This window comes from Capricornis sumatraensis, chromosome 15 (genome assembly GCF_032405125.1).
Source record: "Capricornis sumatraensis isolate serow.1 chromosome 15, serow.2, whole genome shotgun sequence".
Lineage (NCBI taxonomy): Eukaryota > Metazoa > Chordata > Mammalia > Artiodactyla > Bovidae > Capricornis > Capricornis sumatraensis.
Window position 1 is genome coordinate 68536327 of NC_091083.1, and position 18102 is coordinate 68554428.

The window sequence follows — 18102 nt, forward strand, 5'->3', positions numbered from 1 at the left end:
AGGGAATTAACTGAGGCTCAGAAAGATCAAATCATTTACCCAAGTAACATGGAAAGAAGTGGCAGAGCCAGAGCTGGAAGCAGAATTCAGAAGAGCCCTCTTTATTGAGGGAGGGGGGTGAGGTGAGGCTTCTTTTCCTCCACCTGGACGACTCGCATTTCTCCAAGGTTTGGTTCTCGGTTTGGTCTTGGTCCTGTGTTTCAGTTTCCCTGTCCTGGGAATGAAGGAAGGCAAGTAACTTGGGTAGTGATTTCAACTGATGCCTATAGGGGGCTGTTTGTTCTTCAGAGAGTGCCCTCACCCTAATCAGATTTCTCTGGAAAAGGTTATTGTGGGGTGAAGTGGAAAGTGTCTGGTCCAGAAAATCAGTGTTACTGGCAAGTGTGAACTTGGATAAATCACTCACTGCTCTGGGCCTCAAATTGCCTGCTTATAAAATGAGAGGGTGACAGTGTGTCACAGGATGTGAGGATGACTTCTGAAAGTACTTTACAAACTGGAAAGTTCTAATAGAAACGAGAGTCTCTTGGACAGCAAGGAGATCAAACCGGTCAATCCTAATGGAAATCAACCCTGAATATTCATTGGAAGGACTGTTGCTGCAACTGAAGCTCCAATACTTTGGTCACTTGATGTGAAGAGCTGACACATTGGAAAAGACCCTGGTGCTGGGAAAGGTTGAAGTCAGGAAGAGAAGGGGATGACAGAGGATGAGATGGTTGGATAACATCATCAACTGATTGGACATGAGTTTGAGCAAACTCTCGGAGATGGTGAAGGACAGGGAAGCCTGGTGTGCTGCAGTCTATGGGATCACAAGAGTCAGACATGATTTAGCGACTGAACAACAAATAGAAATGTTAGAGACTTTCCTGATGGTCCAGTGGCTAAGACTCCACACTCCCAATGCAAGGGGCCCAGGTTCAATCCCTGGTCAGGGAACTAGATCCTACATACAGCAAGTAAGACCTGCTGCAGTCAAATAAATATTGTTTTAAAAGTTTTTTTTTTTAAGTTAGTCAATAATAATAATATAAGAAATAATAATGATAGCAGTAGAAGAAGCCCAGTTTTCTGTGTGGTCCCACTGACTTAAAGGGAATCGAGTTCTTTGGGTTTAAATCCAGAGTCATATCTGGGAATGTTCTGCCTTGGTCTTTGGAATGTAGCCTGGATTCTTCTGGGAAAGTGAGAGGCTCCATCTAGCTGAGGAGGGTGGGAAAGTGGCCCTGCCCCTGGGGAGAGGAGGGGAGGGGAGGGGAGAGGAGGGAAGAGCAAGGCTTCTTCCTGGGGAAAGAAAGGAACGGGAGGAGGGTTGAGGGAAGGAGAGTTGAACTGGCCTGGCCAGGCAGTGCCATCTGGGCAGCTGGGTCTGGCCCATGGGAGCCCAGGGTTGGGGAGGGCAGCAAGCAGAGGAGGCTGAGTGTCAATTTGGAAGGAAAATATTTGCAGTAAGCAGTCAGAAAAAAATCTCTTAGCAGACGTGTCTATCAAAGAACGAATTCATCTGGTGTAACTCCTAAGTTTTACTGGTCCTTTCGCGCATTCATTTGAGTAAATGTGGTGAACTGAACTCAAGCAGAGCACCCTAGTGTGAAAAAGTGACTTGCCCAAGGCCACACCCCCGAGGGTCTGGGGAGGTCCTGGGAAGAACTGACTCTGGGAAGCTGGGGATTGAAAAGTCCACAGACAAAAGAGGACATCTGTAGGGAAGTCCGCCCAGCAGGACTCCAGTCCTTCTGGGAGCTGGCCCCCGCTGGTCTGTGCATCTTCACGTCTCCTGTCTGGAGGGAGGGCGTGTTCTCTAGGACTCGGAGGAGCTGGTTTCCTTCTGCTCCCTGCTCTCTGACTACTGAGCCTAGGGGCAGCAGAGAGAGTGAAGGCACCGGAAGCTGTGTCTTGGGAACATCTGGTGAAAGAGCTGGTGATGTTTAACTTGGAGAAGAGAAGGCTTGGTTTGGGGGTGGGGAGAAGGGACATGCTTGCTGTCTTGGTTCTCTGAGAGGGGTTGGGGAGAGGGGCATAGCTTCATTCCGTGGAGGATCTAGGGTTGATAATAGAACCTGGGGTAGGTCATCCTGATGGAGCATCTGCCTTGGGAGAGAAGAGTGGACGGAAGGAGCTGCCTGTCTCTGCAGTGTGGGAGTGCAGATGGATCTTGGTGAGATGGACACTAAGGGATGCAGCCCATTGGTGAGGTGGACACTGAAGGAAATGCAGCCTGGGAGGGGTGGGCGGGGAGGGTGTAGAGGCTTGGTTCTCATGTGGGTGGCGTCCCAGCTTTGAACCTCCAGTTTCCAGTGTGGTGGATTCTGCAGCACCTAGAACAGTGGCTGGCATGCAGTAGGGACTCAGGAATGATTTAAAGAATGCGTATGTGTATGCCCGGGATGGTGGCGGGTCAGGGAGCAGGGGTCGTGTGGGCTGCAAATGTGGACCGGTGGGCAGGAATCTCAGGGGATCATGTTGTGGAGACAGGTACATCCAGCTCTTTCTTTCATTGGCAAAGTGAGGCCCAGAGCAAGAGAGCCATGTGCCCAAAGGTACTGGTTGACACGTGACAGGGCTGGACTGGAACGCAGACTGTTGGGGGTTCTCCTCTGTCTGGTAAGGTGGTCTGGACAGCTTTCTGAGTTCTAACAGCGTGGCTGGAGGGGAGGAGCCAGGCTTCACTTGGTTTTGAGCCGGGACCTTGGTGCTGCAGGCCTTCTGGCCACCCCCCAAGCCCACCTTCCTAGAGCCTGGATGCCTACGGCACCTCCAGAAACAGCTGTACACCGGCCAGGCCCCACCGTTACACAGCCATTTGTCACCGAAGCACATAGGAACAAATGCACACGTACACACACTCAGAGACACATGGGACCCCTGGGAGACGTTTGCGATACCGCCCCCCTGGTGGAGGAGGAGCGCTGGCTCCGGGGAAGTTCTGCCCCGCGCGGAGCGGAGCTGCCGGGGAGGGGAGGTGAGGGTAGCCGACCGCGCTCGGTGGGCCGAGGCTGAGTCACCCCCTCTGAGTCAGGGCGCCTCTCCTCTTCCTCCCCCACTCCCCTCTCCCTCTCTCCCTGCCGAGCCCCCACGCGAGGGGACCAGAGGCTGGCCCAGGCCAGGGAGGGAGCCACGGAGCCCCAGGACTGGGCGGCCGAGGCACAGTCCCGCCGGGGTCCCGGGGACTGCCCGGTGTGACGGCGCCCCGGAGGAGGTGGCCTGGGAGCTTGCGGGAGCGAGAGAGCGGCGAGAGGGAGAGGGATACCGGCGGGGAGGAGGCGGAGGCAGGGGCCGGACCGCCGCGAAGGAGCAGGCGGGCGCGCGGCGGCGGCCCCCGGCCTGGGAGCGGAGGCAGGGCGGGGGCGGGGGCGGGCCGCGCGGCGGGCGCCAGGCCCGGGGCTGTGGGCACGGTGCCCAGCCCCCGGCGCACGCCGAGCCGCCGCCGCCGCCGCTGCTGCAGTCGGCATCCATCAGCGGGCGGGGGTGTCGCGGAACAGGCTGCTCCGCAGAGCCCGCCCCGCCCCGCGGCCTGCCGGCTCGCAGGAGCCGAGGGGGCGCCCCCCGCCCCGCGCGCCCGAGATGGGGACCCCCAGGCCCAGGTAGGCACGTGCGGGCAATCAGGTGGCACGGGGGGGCGTGGGTGGGTTTGGGTAGGGGTGGGCCGGGGGCTCTTTACCCGAAGGCCCAGCCTTCAGCCCTGGGGGAGGACGAGGAGTGGGGGACAGACCGGCAGGAACTGAGTTTGCAGGCTGTCGGCCCTCCGGCCAGTGTGGGGGCCGTCCTGGCTGGTCCTCCCGACCTCCCGGGTCTGCAGCCTTCCGGGAGAGAGAGGTGGGCAGGCGGGGAGCTGAGGCTTGCTCTAAGGATGAACGTTTGCTGGGTGGGTGCCGGGCTGGCCCACTCCTGTTCTCCCTTCTCGGAGACTACTCCTGCCGCCTCAGAGGAGGCCCAGAGCCCTCTGGATATTTCCTCCAGGCTTCAGACGCTGCAAGACAGTCTCTTGACTGGAGCCTGGGCTGCTGGAGAGCTCTGGTCCTCACTCATCCTCTGATTGCAGACCTTCCTCCACTCTGGCTCATTCCCCATCCTGCCTCCCTTCCATGTCTCCCAAAGCTAGGGGGATAGAACTTGGCTCTAGGGACACAGGGTTTCTGGCCTGGCATTGACACGTTAGAGGGAGAGGACTTGTGGGTCCCAGTTGTGCCTGGCACCTTCTCACTTGGGGGATGTCTGAGGGCCTGTGAGGGTGGGATCTTGGGAGGTGGGCATGGTATGCGGCTGCGGGGGGCTGGGGGTGCAAGTGACTGCAACCACCAGGGTGCTTATCAGATCTAAGGCCACTGTCTGGCAGAGGTATGGCTTAGGAGGCTGGACAAGGACTAGGAAGGAGTACTGAGGATACTGGTCTCCTTCGCAGCTGCCGGTTGCGGTCCTTGCCCACCTCCTTCCCCGCCCTCACCCCCCACTCCCCACCCCCACCAGCTCTGAGAATACCTTGATGAGAGAGAGATACTACCATTTGTTCCTGCCATCACTTCATATCTCCTCCTCTGTACCCAGAGGTGGGAGTGTAAGAGGGCTAGGTTTATAACCTCTCCAGGGCTGGGTGGGGTTACAGCTTGCCTCTCCCCCACCTCCCAGCATTAGGAGTCTTCCAGATTCAGTAACCACCAGGCCAGGCTGAAGACTCAGGACCTTGAATGATACCCCTGGAGGAAGTGGGGCTGTCTGTCCTGGGCAAGGGTGTGGAGAACAGAGGCGACTGTGTACCCGCCTGCCCACCCGTTCGTTCATATGGAGCCTGCGGCAGAGGCAGCCTGTGCCAGCCTCCTCTCTGAGCCGCCGTGGCCCAGGGAGGCTCTGCCAGTTCTGTGCAGGGATGAAGCTGGCTTCTATTGGCCAGTCTGAGGTCATGCCTACCGGTGACCCCGTGTGCTGTATTTGTGCGTGTGCAGAGCATGGCTCCTAAGGGGCCCCTTGAAGCAGTCCTGGAGGAGATCAGTGCATGGGACCTATTCCCATTAAAACCCTTCCTGGGCCATGTGCAGTTCCCTGAGCCTGAGTTCCGTGAGCTTCATGGAGAGCTGCTTCCCAGAACCGGCATGAGAGCCATGCCTGGTCCCGGAGGGCTCACTCGGGACATACTGAAACATTGACTGAGGCCTCGAAAGGAGGAATGACTTGTCCAAGGTCACAGGCAAATGGGTGTGAGAGCCAGCACTTAGGTACCCACAGCCTCTAACAAGTTTGGGTTTCTTGTAGCCCAAATGCCTGCCTCCCTATTGCCGTGGCCGTTCCATACACAGGACTCTGATGGGTTGGCGTTATAGCCTGGAGCCTGAGTCTGCCTTCTAGAGAGGGACTTACATTGGTCTCCCAGCCCTTGACCCCAAAAGGTGAGAAGGCAAGGCCAGGTTGCCTTGGCTGCCAGGCTGCCTTGTCCTGGTTAAGGGGCAAGGGCTGAGACATAGTCAACCTTGAATCCTGGTCCCTCTTGGAAGTATCCAGAGCCAAGAGGATGCTGGGTGCCCAGGCATGTTCTGGGCCTGAGCCCCCAGGAGCAGTGGAGAGGGTCTCCCGCCTAGGCTGCTGAGGTGGGAGGGGCCTCTGTGTTGCTCCAGCTCAGTCGTCCGGGTGAGCCTGTCTGGGCTTCTGTGCCCCCATTTATTAAAAGTGGATAGTAATCTCCATCTGGAGTAATACCAGTGATTATACAATCAGAATGAGGATATTTATTGAGTATTTACTGTATGCTTTGCATTATCTCCCAACAACTCTGACAGGTAGGTGCTATTATTATCCTTTTTACACATGACTAAGGCTCAGAGAGGTTGTGTCACCTTCCTAAGGTTGCACAGCTGGAAAGAGTGTGGCTGAGTCCAGAGTATCTCTGTTTACCTTGGCATTGTACCTGGAGCAAGTACAACCTGGGAGTACCAGGTTGGTGTCCGGCAGAGCCAGAGAACTGATGTGCCAGGACTGGTCCTGGTGGAGAGTTCAAGGGTGGGTTAGGTTTTGTGAGGCAAGGGTGGCCCGAGTGCTCCTGGGGTCCTGAGGGGTAGGGGGCAGAAAGGTACTGGCCGGAAGCCTGAAAGAGGGACTGGCCCTGGCTTTCTGCTTCCTGGCCAGGAACCCCTAGCAGTGAGGATGCTCTGGACTCTGTGCTCCCATTGGCTGCAGGGGAAGACTGGGTGGCTCTAAGGCTGGCTGGCCCTGACACTCACCCCCACCACACTAGACAGGAACCCAGTGACCAGAACATACAAAGGAGGGAATGCGGGTGCACCAGCTGGGACTGTGAGGAGGAGGCCCGGTGGGGAGGGGACTTGCGCATGGGTAGGCGGGTAGGGGTGGGAGCAGGCTGGCACCACTTCCTCTGTGGGCGGGAGGCTTGTGGGTAAGAATAGTAGCAGCCAGCATTTATCAAGCACTTACTATATACCAGGCACCCGTTTTAAGGGCTTAACTGTGCCACTCATACAATCTTCACAAGCCCTTTGAGGCAAAAATCCTTCTTTCTCCCATTTTACAGATGAAGGGAACTGAGGCTTAGCAAGCGAAATACAGTTGCTCAAGGTCACACAGCTCAGTCGTCGGGGAGCCAGGATTCAAATCCAGGCAGTGTGAGGTGGAGCCACTTTCCCCATGGCCATGCCAGCAGCTCAAAGTTTCTTTTCAGAGGTCATACTCGGTTTTGTTCAATTTGAAAAAGATCCCCCGAGTACCTGCTGCTGATCCTGTACGGCCTCTGGCAAAGCATCCTTGTCCTCCCCGGGCTCCCAGTCTGGCCTGGAGAGACATAGACATGGCACAGAGAAGGTAAAGGATGAGCTATTGCCTCTGTAGGCGTGGATTCCTAGTCTGGTGATCAGAGAAGGCTTCAAGGAGATTGCAGCCTTGGCACTGGGCACCAAACGCCAAGTGGAATTTTGATAGCTGTGGGGGGAAGGGCACACCCTCTCCTGGGTCAGAGCGAAGGGAAATCGGGACGTGTCTGAAGAATGGGTGGTCTGGTGTGCCTGCAGCAGATGGTGCAGGGGGCTGGGGGCGCTGGGAGGTGACTCAGAAAGTCAGCTTGTCTTTGGGTCTTTGGCAAAACTCTGGAATCTGGCAGGCCTGAGCTCTAGTTGCAGCTCCACTGTGTCCTAGCCACGTACCCTTGGGCTCTCACTCAGCTGATCTGAGCCTCAGTTTCCTCATCTGTAAAGTGCGGCCAAGTGCGCCTGTCTCAAGGAGGCCATGTTAGGGTTGTTATGTAAAGAACTCAGTGCACTGCTGGCATGCCACAGGGACTCGGCTAACATCACTTTCCTCCCCAGGAGCCTGGACGCTCCAGGAACCTTTGCGGGTATTTGATCTGCATGGGGCCTGCATTGGGGCAGGACAGAGCCGGGTCTGGGAAGGTCCCTTTGGTAAGAACCACGAGGAAGGGACGGGCTCAGCTTTGCAGGAAAGACATCGGCCCTCTGGACCTGGAGGGCTGGGGAGGGAGGGAGGTTGAAACCACACTAAGCTGTCCCCTTGGATGGTTGCGGGAGGAGCAGCTTAGGGTGGGGAAGGCCATGGGGTGGGGGAAGGGCATGAATTTGGTTTGCAGCTTCAGAAGTTTCAGATGAAGGACTCATCTCCCTTCAGTCATTCTGAAGGTTGCGCAGCGTCGTCTTTGTGCATCTGGCTTTTTTTTTTTCCCTTTTGCATAATTTCCTTTGGATGAATCTGCATCAGAGCTTCTTCCATAATAGCAGCAAATTGGGACTAAGTGCCCAACAATAGGGGAATGATTGAGAGCGTTTTGGAACATCCAGTGGATAAAATAATATGCAGCCATGAACAGCCGCAGAAATACTTACCCTCGAAGCGTATGGAGCTGTGTACTCGTCAGGTTCCTCAGCGTCTTTTCTTTATTTCACTTCATGTTGCTGTGACAGAGGTGGGACAGGGGTTACAGCCTTCCCGCACGTGAAGAGATTCAGGCTAGGCTGTCATCTCTTGGAGGGCAGTGTTCATGTTTTATTCATTGTTCTGTCCTCAGCGCGTGGCTGAGTGGTTTGCAAATGCTTGTCTGGTGAAAGAATTGATGGAGTGGACAAAGCAGACGGCAAGTGACTTGTCCAAGGTCATGCAGGTAGGAAGACCAGGACCAGGGTCTTCTCATCCCTACTTGGCACATTCTTCTCACTCACTGCTCAGTATCTATCCTTAGTGACTGTGAGGACTTGGTAAGTCAGTTCATCTTCTTAAGCCTCAATTTCCCCATCTGTAATATGGATAATCCAAGTACCTGTTTTTAAGCTTGTCATCAAGATTAAATGATTTCAGGTATGTAAGATCCTTAGCATAGAAACTAGCACACAGAGAAGTACCTAAGAATGTTAGATGTGATGATGATGATATAATATTGTGGAAATATTTCTGATACAGTAAATGGTTTTTTTTGCTGTGCTGTGTGGCATGTGGGATCTTAGTTCCCCAATCAGGGATCGAACCCACCCCTCCTGCAGGGGAAGCTTGGAGTCTTAACCACTGGACTGCTAGGAAGGTCCCTCGATACAATTTAATGTTAAATGGAAAAAAACCCCAGACCGTGAGCACTCAGATTAAAATGATATAAAATTAGATCTGACCATAGGTACAGATTGGAAGAGAACAGGCGGAAATAGCATTACAGCAGGTACTATGGGAAATGAATGACTGACCCAGACAAAGCTTTTTAAAAATACTTACTTTTTCTTGTTTTAATTACAAAAGAATTATGTGAAAAATCCTAATCATTCAGAAGCATACTCTCCCCTTGTTTTCCCAACCAAAATCCTTCTCTTCAGAGGTAGCCAATGACAACAGGATGGTGCCTAGAATTTTTTCTATGTCTACATAAACAATAAGCATACAAACCGGAATGGGACCATAAATTGCATTATTGTTTTACAAGTTAGATTTTGTTCATTCTATATGGCAACATCTTTCTATGTCAGTGCATCTAAACCCCATCCCCAAAATGTTCACACTAGATATGTAATACTTTTGTAATTCCTTTTTCACAGGATAAATCCTAGTTCATTTGGCCATCAACAGGGGGTTGATGGACATTTAAAGTTGTTTCCAATTTTACTCTATTCTAAATAACGCTGACCATGAACTCTCGTAGTGTTTAAACAAGAAAATCAAGTGAGAGAGATTCAGAAACTGAGATTGCGCAGGGTTGCTGGGGAGGGTTCCCTACTTCTCTGGCTTCTTTCCCCTCCTCACCTCCCTTCTCAGCAGAGCCCCAAGGGGCAAGGACACTGATCCAAAGCCCATGTTTGTTACTGCAGTTCCCCGCTCCCTCTCACCAACTGCTGATCGGTGAGGTCCAAGTGAAGTGATGATGATAAAAGGATCCTTTAGACTGTAAAGCACCCGGCACGTGGGAGGGGTTGATAGTGCTGTTATTATTTCCACATCCAGAGCAACAGTAGCTTTGGTTACATGGTTGACAGCAAGTGGGATGTAGCAGGTTTGAGGAGGAAGAGCATGGAGCCGTGAGCCAGCAGACCTGGGTCCGAGTCCCTGCTCAACTCGAACTGACAAGCCATGTGACCTTGGCCAGCCCTGCCTGCTGGGGGAATAAACCCACCCATCTCATGTGTCCCTGGTGGAGCTCAAAGGTGACAAAGCCCAGAAGACAGCCAGCTCATGGTCCGGCTCTCAGAGAGGGTGTCCCACTCCAGGGAGGTCTCCTCTGCCTCTGCGGTCATCCGTGTGGACCAAGTAGGAGGCTTTTCTCCTTTCTGATGCCGTTTACTCTGCAGTTTGGGCATGTCACGTGGTCCCCGGCCTACAATGGCACATCAGTTTGTGGCTCCGCGGTGGCATGTGAGACCTTTGGGCAAGAAGCCAGTGCTGACGGGTGGCAGCCTCTTCACATGGCTTGATTTTATTTAATGCAGTGCCCATGGGTACCGCCGGCCTCTGACAAATTGCCGTCTCTGCCCTGCCACGTAGGAATGACTGCGGGTCCAGCTCCTGTTTCTGCCCCTCGGGCTCCATCAGAGCCCTGGCTGGGAGGGCGGCACAGTTCCCCACCTCTCTCCTCACGGGCGGTCATTTCGTTCATGTCCACCTGGAGATTGTCACTCAAGGAAGTGAATGTTCTGCACTGGGGAGATCCCAATGGGAGTTAACATCATTCCCAGAGGGAGAAGAATAAATCTTAATAGCTTCTCTTTCTCTCACTGTATTTTTTCTTTTAATTCTTTTCTTTTTCTTTTCTGACTCTGAAAGTAGTACAGGCTCATAGTAGGAAAATGGTGTAACATAGAGAACCCCCTAAAAAGTCAAAAAAACAAAAGTCTGTAATTTCTGCTCTTGTTAACCTTTGAGCCTTTAGACAATAAGAATTTCTAATATTTCTTGAGTACTTACTGTGGGCTTTGGCTTGTAAGTGCTTTACGAGCCAAATTCAGTTTGGTCTAATTCAGTTTTCTTAGTAAAACTAGTAAATGGGTAAGATTATCATTGCGGTTTTACAGATGAAGACACTGAGGCCCAGTGAGATTAAGGGAGAATGCAGGGTTTCCTGGTCGCCTAGTCTATCCTTAACCATTCGCCTATACTGCCTCTTTCCAATTTCTCCTCCCCTCCCTCTCTAGTTCGTGTATCTATTTACTGTCGGGTGGTATATCAGTCACAGGTGGCGCTAGTGGTAAAGAACCTGCCTGCCTGCAGGAGACATAAGAGACTCAGGTTCAATCCCTAGGTCAGGAGGATCCGCTGGAGGAGGAAGAAATGGCAACCCACTCCAGTATCCTTGTCTGGAGAATCCCATGGACAGAGGAGCCTGGTGGGCTACAGTCCATAGGGTCGCAAAAGAGACGTGACTGAAGCGGCTCAGCACACAGCACAGTGTATCAGTCAGATTCTGGCAGAAAACTCAGATGCTTTAACTTGGAGATGTTAAGAAAGCTGTGGGCAGGGTTAAGGGAACCCACGAGGGGGACCCACAAACTCACGGTGACAGAGACTGTTAGCTCCCTTCGGCCTGAATGAACAGAGGGAGGGAATAGTGTTACTGGGCTTGTGCGTGGAGCTGTCACAGAGCCACTCAGCCGCCACTAGAACCACAGGGAGGGCGACTGGGGAGACCTACCCCCTCTCTGCTTCCACTCTCTGACCTCCTGCCACTGCCTCCCATTGACCAAAGGCAACCAGAGGTCAGCAGGCAAAGGAGTTCAAAGGACAGTCCAAGAGCTCAGCCTCCTGGCTCTTTGAGTGGGACATGGTTCTGGGGGTGCAAATGGGGATCAATAGCCCAGGAATTGGTCCTAGGGGGACGGGGAAGATGTGCCCCGTGACTTCGCCAAAAGAAAGGATGATCCTGGTAACGGTGATCATTGAAAACATCTTTCAGAAGACTCTCACTTTCTGCCTAGCGTTCTCTTTGTTTTGGCGTTTTCCACGCCGTGTTCCTTCTTCCTCTCTGCACTCCTTCCTACTGTGAGTTCCTGCCTGGTTCAGAATTCCCACAACCGTCTGGACAGAAGTTGTCAGTGTCTCAGATTTAGAAGAGAGCCTTCGTGGCTGGGGAGTGATTGTTCATGACCGTGGATACTCGTGGCTGTGTGTGCTCTCACGCGGTTCCACTGCAGTGCATATGTATGCAAAGACACGCTTCCGGGACGCATGTCATAAACATCTGTGATACACGCTCCCTTGTCTTTAGCGTGACTGTAACTTTTGCATTTCAAAGTCCTTTTGTTCTCTGAAACATCCTTTTTCTCTACGTGGCCCTGCTCTGAAGTGGGCGATTAGGGCCTCTCCTCCCTGCTTAACAGATGGAGAAACTGATGCTCACAAAGGGGAAGTGACTCGCCCAAGACCCATCAAATAGGATATGGCAGAACTGAAACAAGAAACAGTGGTCCTGATTCTAACTTCAGCTCTTCTCAGTGTATTTGCCTTTTAATCTTAGGAAGTTTTTCCTTAGCCAGTTTTACCCCTGGGCGAAATTAGTACAGACAAACCCCCTGAGGCTGCTGGAATGTCATGTAGTGGGACGGACGTTGGGAGTCAAAGAGTCTTGGCACAGCCTTATGACCTTGGGCAAATCGGTAGGCATCTTTGGGGCCGTGTGTCCTCATCAGTCAAATAAGGATGATAATATCAGGAGTTTGGATGGAGAAGTTAGCTGCTTAAGATCTGATAAGTTATCAGGACAGGCTCCTGAAGTGAGTGCAGCCCAGGTCTTCTGACTCATCTCATTGCTGTTCCATCCACCCATCACCCATGTGTTTTTCCGTTTATCCATCTGACCCCAGTGGGTTTGAATTCTGGCACTGCTGTTTACTAGCTGCATGATCTTGGGCCAGTTAGTTCACTTCTCAGTGCTTTAGTTCCTTCTGTTGTAAAATGGCGATATTGAGAGTACCTATTATGGGTTATTATGAAGATTAAATGATGTAAAATGCTTAGATCAGGGCCTGGTAAACAGCAAACTCTATAAATGTTAGTTTTGTCATTGTTATTTATCAAGAACTGCTCTAAACCCTGGGGAAAATGGCAAATGAGACAGATAAAGGTTTTTTGTTGTTATCTTTTGGCCATGCTGCACAGCTTGCAGGATCTTAGTTCCCTGACCAGGGATCGAACCCAGGCCCGTTGCGGTGGATGCACGGGAGTCCTAACCACTGGACCACCAAGGAATTTCCAAGACATAAAGTTTTGTCTTTGTGGAGTTTACATTCTAGAGAAGGAGTAGAAACAATTTGTGAACTTATGAAGAAACACATGCTTGCTTCATGGGAATAAAGTTTCTTCTTGATGGGTGGTGAAATTTTTTGAAAGTAGGTAGTAGAGTTTGTGATACAACACTGTGAATGTAATTATTGTCCCTGAATTGTTACCCTTAAAGGTGGTTAAGATGGCAAAAACAGAATAAAGCAAAACCAAAAAAACCAGCTGTAACCAAAATAAAATAAAATAAAATAAAATGGAAAGAGGGACCCACTTTAGACAGAGTGGTCAAGAGGCACATAAACTGAGATCCGAAGGGTGAGAGCTACCAAGAGACAGGGGACAAGCCCACTGTCCACATAGAGGGAGCAATAAGGGCAAAGACCCAAGGCAGGGGCAAGCCTGGCGTGACTGCGGTGCAGACAGAAAACCTGTGTGGCACCACTGTCGCAGTGATGGGGGCAGTAGGGGAGCTAAGCAGAGGCCTTATGCAGGGACCTGGAGCTTTGGTAAGGAATTTGCATCTTATTTTGATGGGAGGTCATTGGGGGTTTTAAAGAGGCCATCCGCTTGGACTGTAACTGGATCCTCTGTGGAGAATAAGCCCTAGGAGAGCCCAAGTGGCTAAAGGGACCGTGGAAGAGATGGAGCCGCCATGCAGACAGGAGCTGAGAGTGGCTTGGACCTGGGTGGAAGTAGGGCTGGAGAAAAAGAACAAATCCAATTTACTGGACTCAGAGATGCTGAGTCACGCTAACCCTGGTGGGGGAGCTTGATATATAAACCAGTCAATTCACTTTTAATGTGGGGGTACAACCGCAGGCCAAGTGGGCGTTGCCTCTTCCGAGCGGAGACACCCTCTCCCTCTAGGCAGCCCAGATGGAAAGCCACAGTGTCTGAAGCCTGCTTAGTGCCCCCAGAAAGCGAGCCCCGGGAGCCAGCCTGTGGTTGCAGTGTTGAAGAGTGTCAGAGGCTGACAGGCTGCTGAGCTGGCCCCAGAGGGGGCCAGGCGAGCATGCTGGGCCTTACTGGGCCCCTCACCTCCAGACAGGGCTGGTGCAGGCACCGTCAGCATTTCCTTCTCTGGCTGACCTTTCCCTTTTCTAATCCTGTGCATTCGGGTTTTCATATGTTAGTGTCATCAGTCAGGCTTTGCTGGCCTCTGTCTCTCTCTCCATCTGTTCTGGGTAGGCACTTCTTTTTTTGTTTTTGTTTTTTTTAGTTGTTGTTGGGTTTGTGTGTGTGTGTGTGTGTTTTGGCCTCCTCATGTAGCACGTGGAATCTTAGTTCCCCCACCATGGCCCAAGGATTGAACCTGTGTCCGCTGGAGTGGAAACGCCAAGTCTTAACCACTGGACCACCAGGGACGTCTCAGGGTGGGCACTTCTAAACCTCAGCTTCGCAGACCACTTCCCACTCTGGCTTCCCATTACTGCTTGTCATTCTGGATCTTCTCAGGATTGTTTTATTGGGTGCCCTCTTTATGCTATTTTCCTGAATTTCCATCACCCCCCTGAGAAGGAGGGAGGAATATCTCTGTGTTAGGATTGAGATGACCTAAGGTCAGAGGAGTGAAGTCACTTGCCCAGTGTCCCAGAGGGAGCTAGTGGGGGAGGGTTCCGGGTCTAGGTCTCACTGACCTGGGTCTGCCTCTGGCCCTGCTGCCCTGCATGGAGGGATCCATGAGATGACCCTGCATATGGTGTTTGATGCTAGGCCTGGCCTGCAATGGCTCGGTGACAGGAGTCTTACCCTTTGCAGCAGAGTAACATTTCTGAGTCTTGCAAAGCTGCTGTCCCCCACACTGCCCCCCGACCCCATCCATGTCCAGCTTCTTCATTTCTCTGACTCAAACCTGTTCCTCCTGCCAGTCTGTGTGGAGCTCACATTTATAGGCTTCTTGTTCCAAGAAGTCAAGCTGTCAACGCCGGGACTTCACTGGTGGTCCAGTGGCTAAGACTCCACACTGCCAACACAGGGGCCAGAGTTTGATTCCTGGTCAGCGAACTAGATCCCACATATGCAACTAAGAGTCTGCATGCCACAACTAAGACTCAGTGCAGCCAAATAACTAAATATGAAAAAAAAAACAAGAGGTCAAGACTCCCTGTCCTCTACACATCCCTGCTTGTTCCCACATCTGAGCATTTGCCCACATGGTGACCTAGTCCAAATGTCCTCCCTGCCATCACCTGTCTAGAGTCTCCCTTTTTTCAAAACCTAACTCCAGCTCACCCTGCACTTCCTACCCTATAAGTCTTCCTTGGAAACCCCAGGCCATACTCCCAGTCACCAGACCCCAGAATTTTCTAGAGGCTGAAATGTACATGGGCAAATCTAAGTCACGTCCTGGGTGAGTATCATCCTCCCATGTGGCCGGGGGCTCCATGGGAAACAGCACATGGTCCTCTGGGTCCGCTACAGTGCCCGGCCAGCTTGGCCGCCCAGCAGGTTCCATCAGTCTGTGCTGACCTGGTCCTGGGCAGAACTGTGCCCATGTGACTGGCTGGGGCAGAAGCCAAGGTTGGGTTCTTGGCTCACTTTCTGGCCCCAGTGAGAGAACCATGCCATTATCCCCAGACTTGTGAGATGAAGAAGGTTCTCCTCATCACAGATTTTAAAAATAATAATGTGATTTTTCTTTTTAATTCACAAATTTTCTTTTAGGTTTAAACAGATTTTATTTATCTCTGTCTCATCCTGTCATACCAGACCATGTGCATTGGAAACATTTATTTTTTGACTTCTAGTTATTTTTTTTTTAAATCATTCAAGAAATCTCCAAGTGTAGTAGAGAAAAATGAGAACTACAGTTAAACAGAAGAAAAAAAAAATAATTTGTCTACCCGCCTTCTAGAAACAACCATAGTTAATACTTTGCTGAATTTTCTTTTTTCTTAAAATATTTATTTCTTTGGCTGCACCTGGTCTTATTTATAGCACTCGGGATCTCTAGTTACAGCATGAGAACTCTTAGCTGTGGTATGGGGAAAGCTAGTTTTCCCTAACCAGTGATTGAACCTGGTCCCCCTGGATTGGGAGTGCAGAGTCTTAGTCACTGGACCACCAGGGAGGTCCTCTTTGCTGAATTTTCTGTATCTGTATGTGTACATTAGTTAAGATAGGGTCGATCTGTACAAACTGTTGTGTGTCATGCTTTTTCACTCAGGTGTCCTCCATAATTTTGTACATCACCTCTTTTCCCTCTCTAGAGCAGACACGCCATCTTTTATCTCACCAGCCCCTGGCCACAGGATTTGTCTGTGGCTCATGCCGCTGCCTTGGCTCCCAGCCCGGGCCTGAGTGCTTTTTCCTCCTCTGAGATTCTGTTGAGGTTTGCCTGAGGCAGCAGAGTGCAGCGGGAAGAATAGTGGACCTGGAGCTGGGGTCTGGGGAGTCAGGAGGCTGGGTGAGGAGGAGAGTGGGCGGGGGCGACCAGGGAAAACCTGTCTGAGGAAATGACTGTTGCTCAAGCCCCTTTTGCTCGCTGGGTCTCACCTGTAAAAGAAGAGGAGGAGACTGAATTATCTCAGAAGCTTCCAGTTCCTCTCATCTGTGGTTCTGCCAGCACCAAGCAGTTATGCCAGCAGCCTCTGCTGGAGACCTGGGTGGTGAAAGCCTGGGATATTTATTTAAGATTACTTGGCTGGCTATTTCCAAGATGATGCAGGCCCTGGTGAAGGTTCAGCGAGACCAGGCTGAAATCAGACTGAAGCAGAGGCAGGAGGAGATGTCCTGGAGCCTCTGGGCTGCCTGAACCCATGAGGGGTGTGTGGATTCTGCTTCTCCCAGCACAAAATATACAGATTAGTCTGTGGATTTTTTTTTTTTGAAGCAAAATTAAGCAGGCATTTATTTGAAGAGTTCTTCCCTGTAGGCCTTATCTAGCATAATACATGATATCTCTAGTGCAGGCTTAGAAGAAATCCAGATCATCTCAGTTTGACCTCATGAGGCTGTGCGCCACCCCCCCGCCCCCCTCCCCCCTAAACCCCCACCCCCCAACACCCCCGGAGCAGCTCTGTGGCTTTGTGTTCTGGCACTGAGTCAGCACTTAGCGTCATGTAAGCAACAGAGCTTTTATTTAACGATGGCTTTAAGTTATAACCATAAAGCCCAGGGTAATGATGTGAGTGGAAAGCATTTCTGGGTGGGGATGAGGCCATGTGGACCAAGGCCTTCCCTTCCTCCTCATCTTCTTAACAACAGCATCCATAACACCAGACCCTCTCATTTGTGCTACAAGCTCCAGCTTACAAAGCGCTCCGCTCATTATCCATAAGGTGGGGATTGAGGATGCTCATGACCTATCTTGGGCCCTGGAGACATTGGGTGGCTGAGTGGGGGTGCTCAGGGCCCTTGACTTTCTGTTCAGTGCCCTTTGCTTTGGGCAAGGCTGGTAGCAGTGGGGGAAATAAGATTGGGGCTTGGAGCATGTGCACAGCCCAGGGTGGATCAGTATCTGTCTGCACCTGCCCATCAAAGGCCCCCAGGGTGGGTGGGGTGGGGGAGGGACCTGCCAAATCTCATCTGGATCTTTCTCTTTTAAAGTGATGGATTCAGAGGAAGGCTCTAGACTCAACAGGTGAGGGTTCCTGCTCATTTCTGTGTCCAGGTTTTAGCTCTACTTTTTTTTTTTTTTTTGAGAGGTGTGTTTTCACTGAAGGGGGTCAGAAATGGATTATTTTGCTTTCCTAAAAACAAACAACTTGTGGGTTAAATATATGTATATGTGTGTGTGTGTGTGTGTGTGTGTGTGTGTATTTTAAAAATTATGCAAGTAATTCCAAAGTGTATGAAGTTAAAAATGAAGTTCCCTCTCTTATCATGCCCTGTGGAACTCTCTTTTTCTCCTTTACCTACTTCTGAATTATTGACCTCTCGTAACAGTTTAGCGAGTATCATTCCAGATCTTTTACTACATGTGTACAAGCACTAAGATGTTGAGATTGTTGGGGTTTATAAGGACCTACTGCCCAGCTGCTCTTTGGAATAAGCAAATTGCAAAGAGAGAAAAGGAGAGAGAGAGAGAATGACATGGTCCCATTTATATTTATATATATAAAATTTATAATATAATTATATATAAATATATTACAAAATATATAAAATTTAAATATAATTTAAATATAGTATAAAATTATATTATATATATATTTTATACATATAAATGGGACCATGCCATTCTCTCTCTCTCTCCTTTTCTCTCTTGGCAATTTGCTTATTCCAAAGAGCAGCTGGGCAGTAGGTCCTTGATTCTCTGAAATCTCATTTCCTGCTTCAAGGGGGAAATGATAAGAATAGTCTGTCGCAGAGATAATTTCTGAGTCCCTCGCTTTGGGGATGAAACAGGGCTATGCGTTTGTTAAGAGGACCTGTCTTACCCCTTTAGATCCATCCTGACCG

General features: G+C 51.1%; 1 protein-coding gene across 1 annotated transcript in view; it reads left to right on the top strand.

Moving 5' to 3' along the window:
- Window positions 1-2125: 2125 nt before the first annotated feature.
- Window positions 2126-18102, top strand: part of EPB41L1 (erythrocyte membrane protein band 4.1 like 1) — a 71886-nt gene continuing 55909 nt past the window's right edge. The window contains exon 1 of the mRNA XM_068987484.1: window positions 2126-2161. Within this exon, the coding sequence (XP_068843585.1) occupies window positions 2152-2161 (10 nt within the window). The 5' untranslated portion in view covers window positions 2126-2151. The remainder of the gene's footprint in view (window positions 2162-18102) is intronic.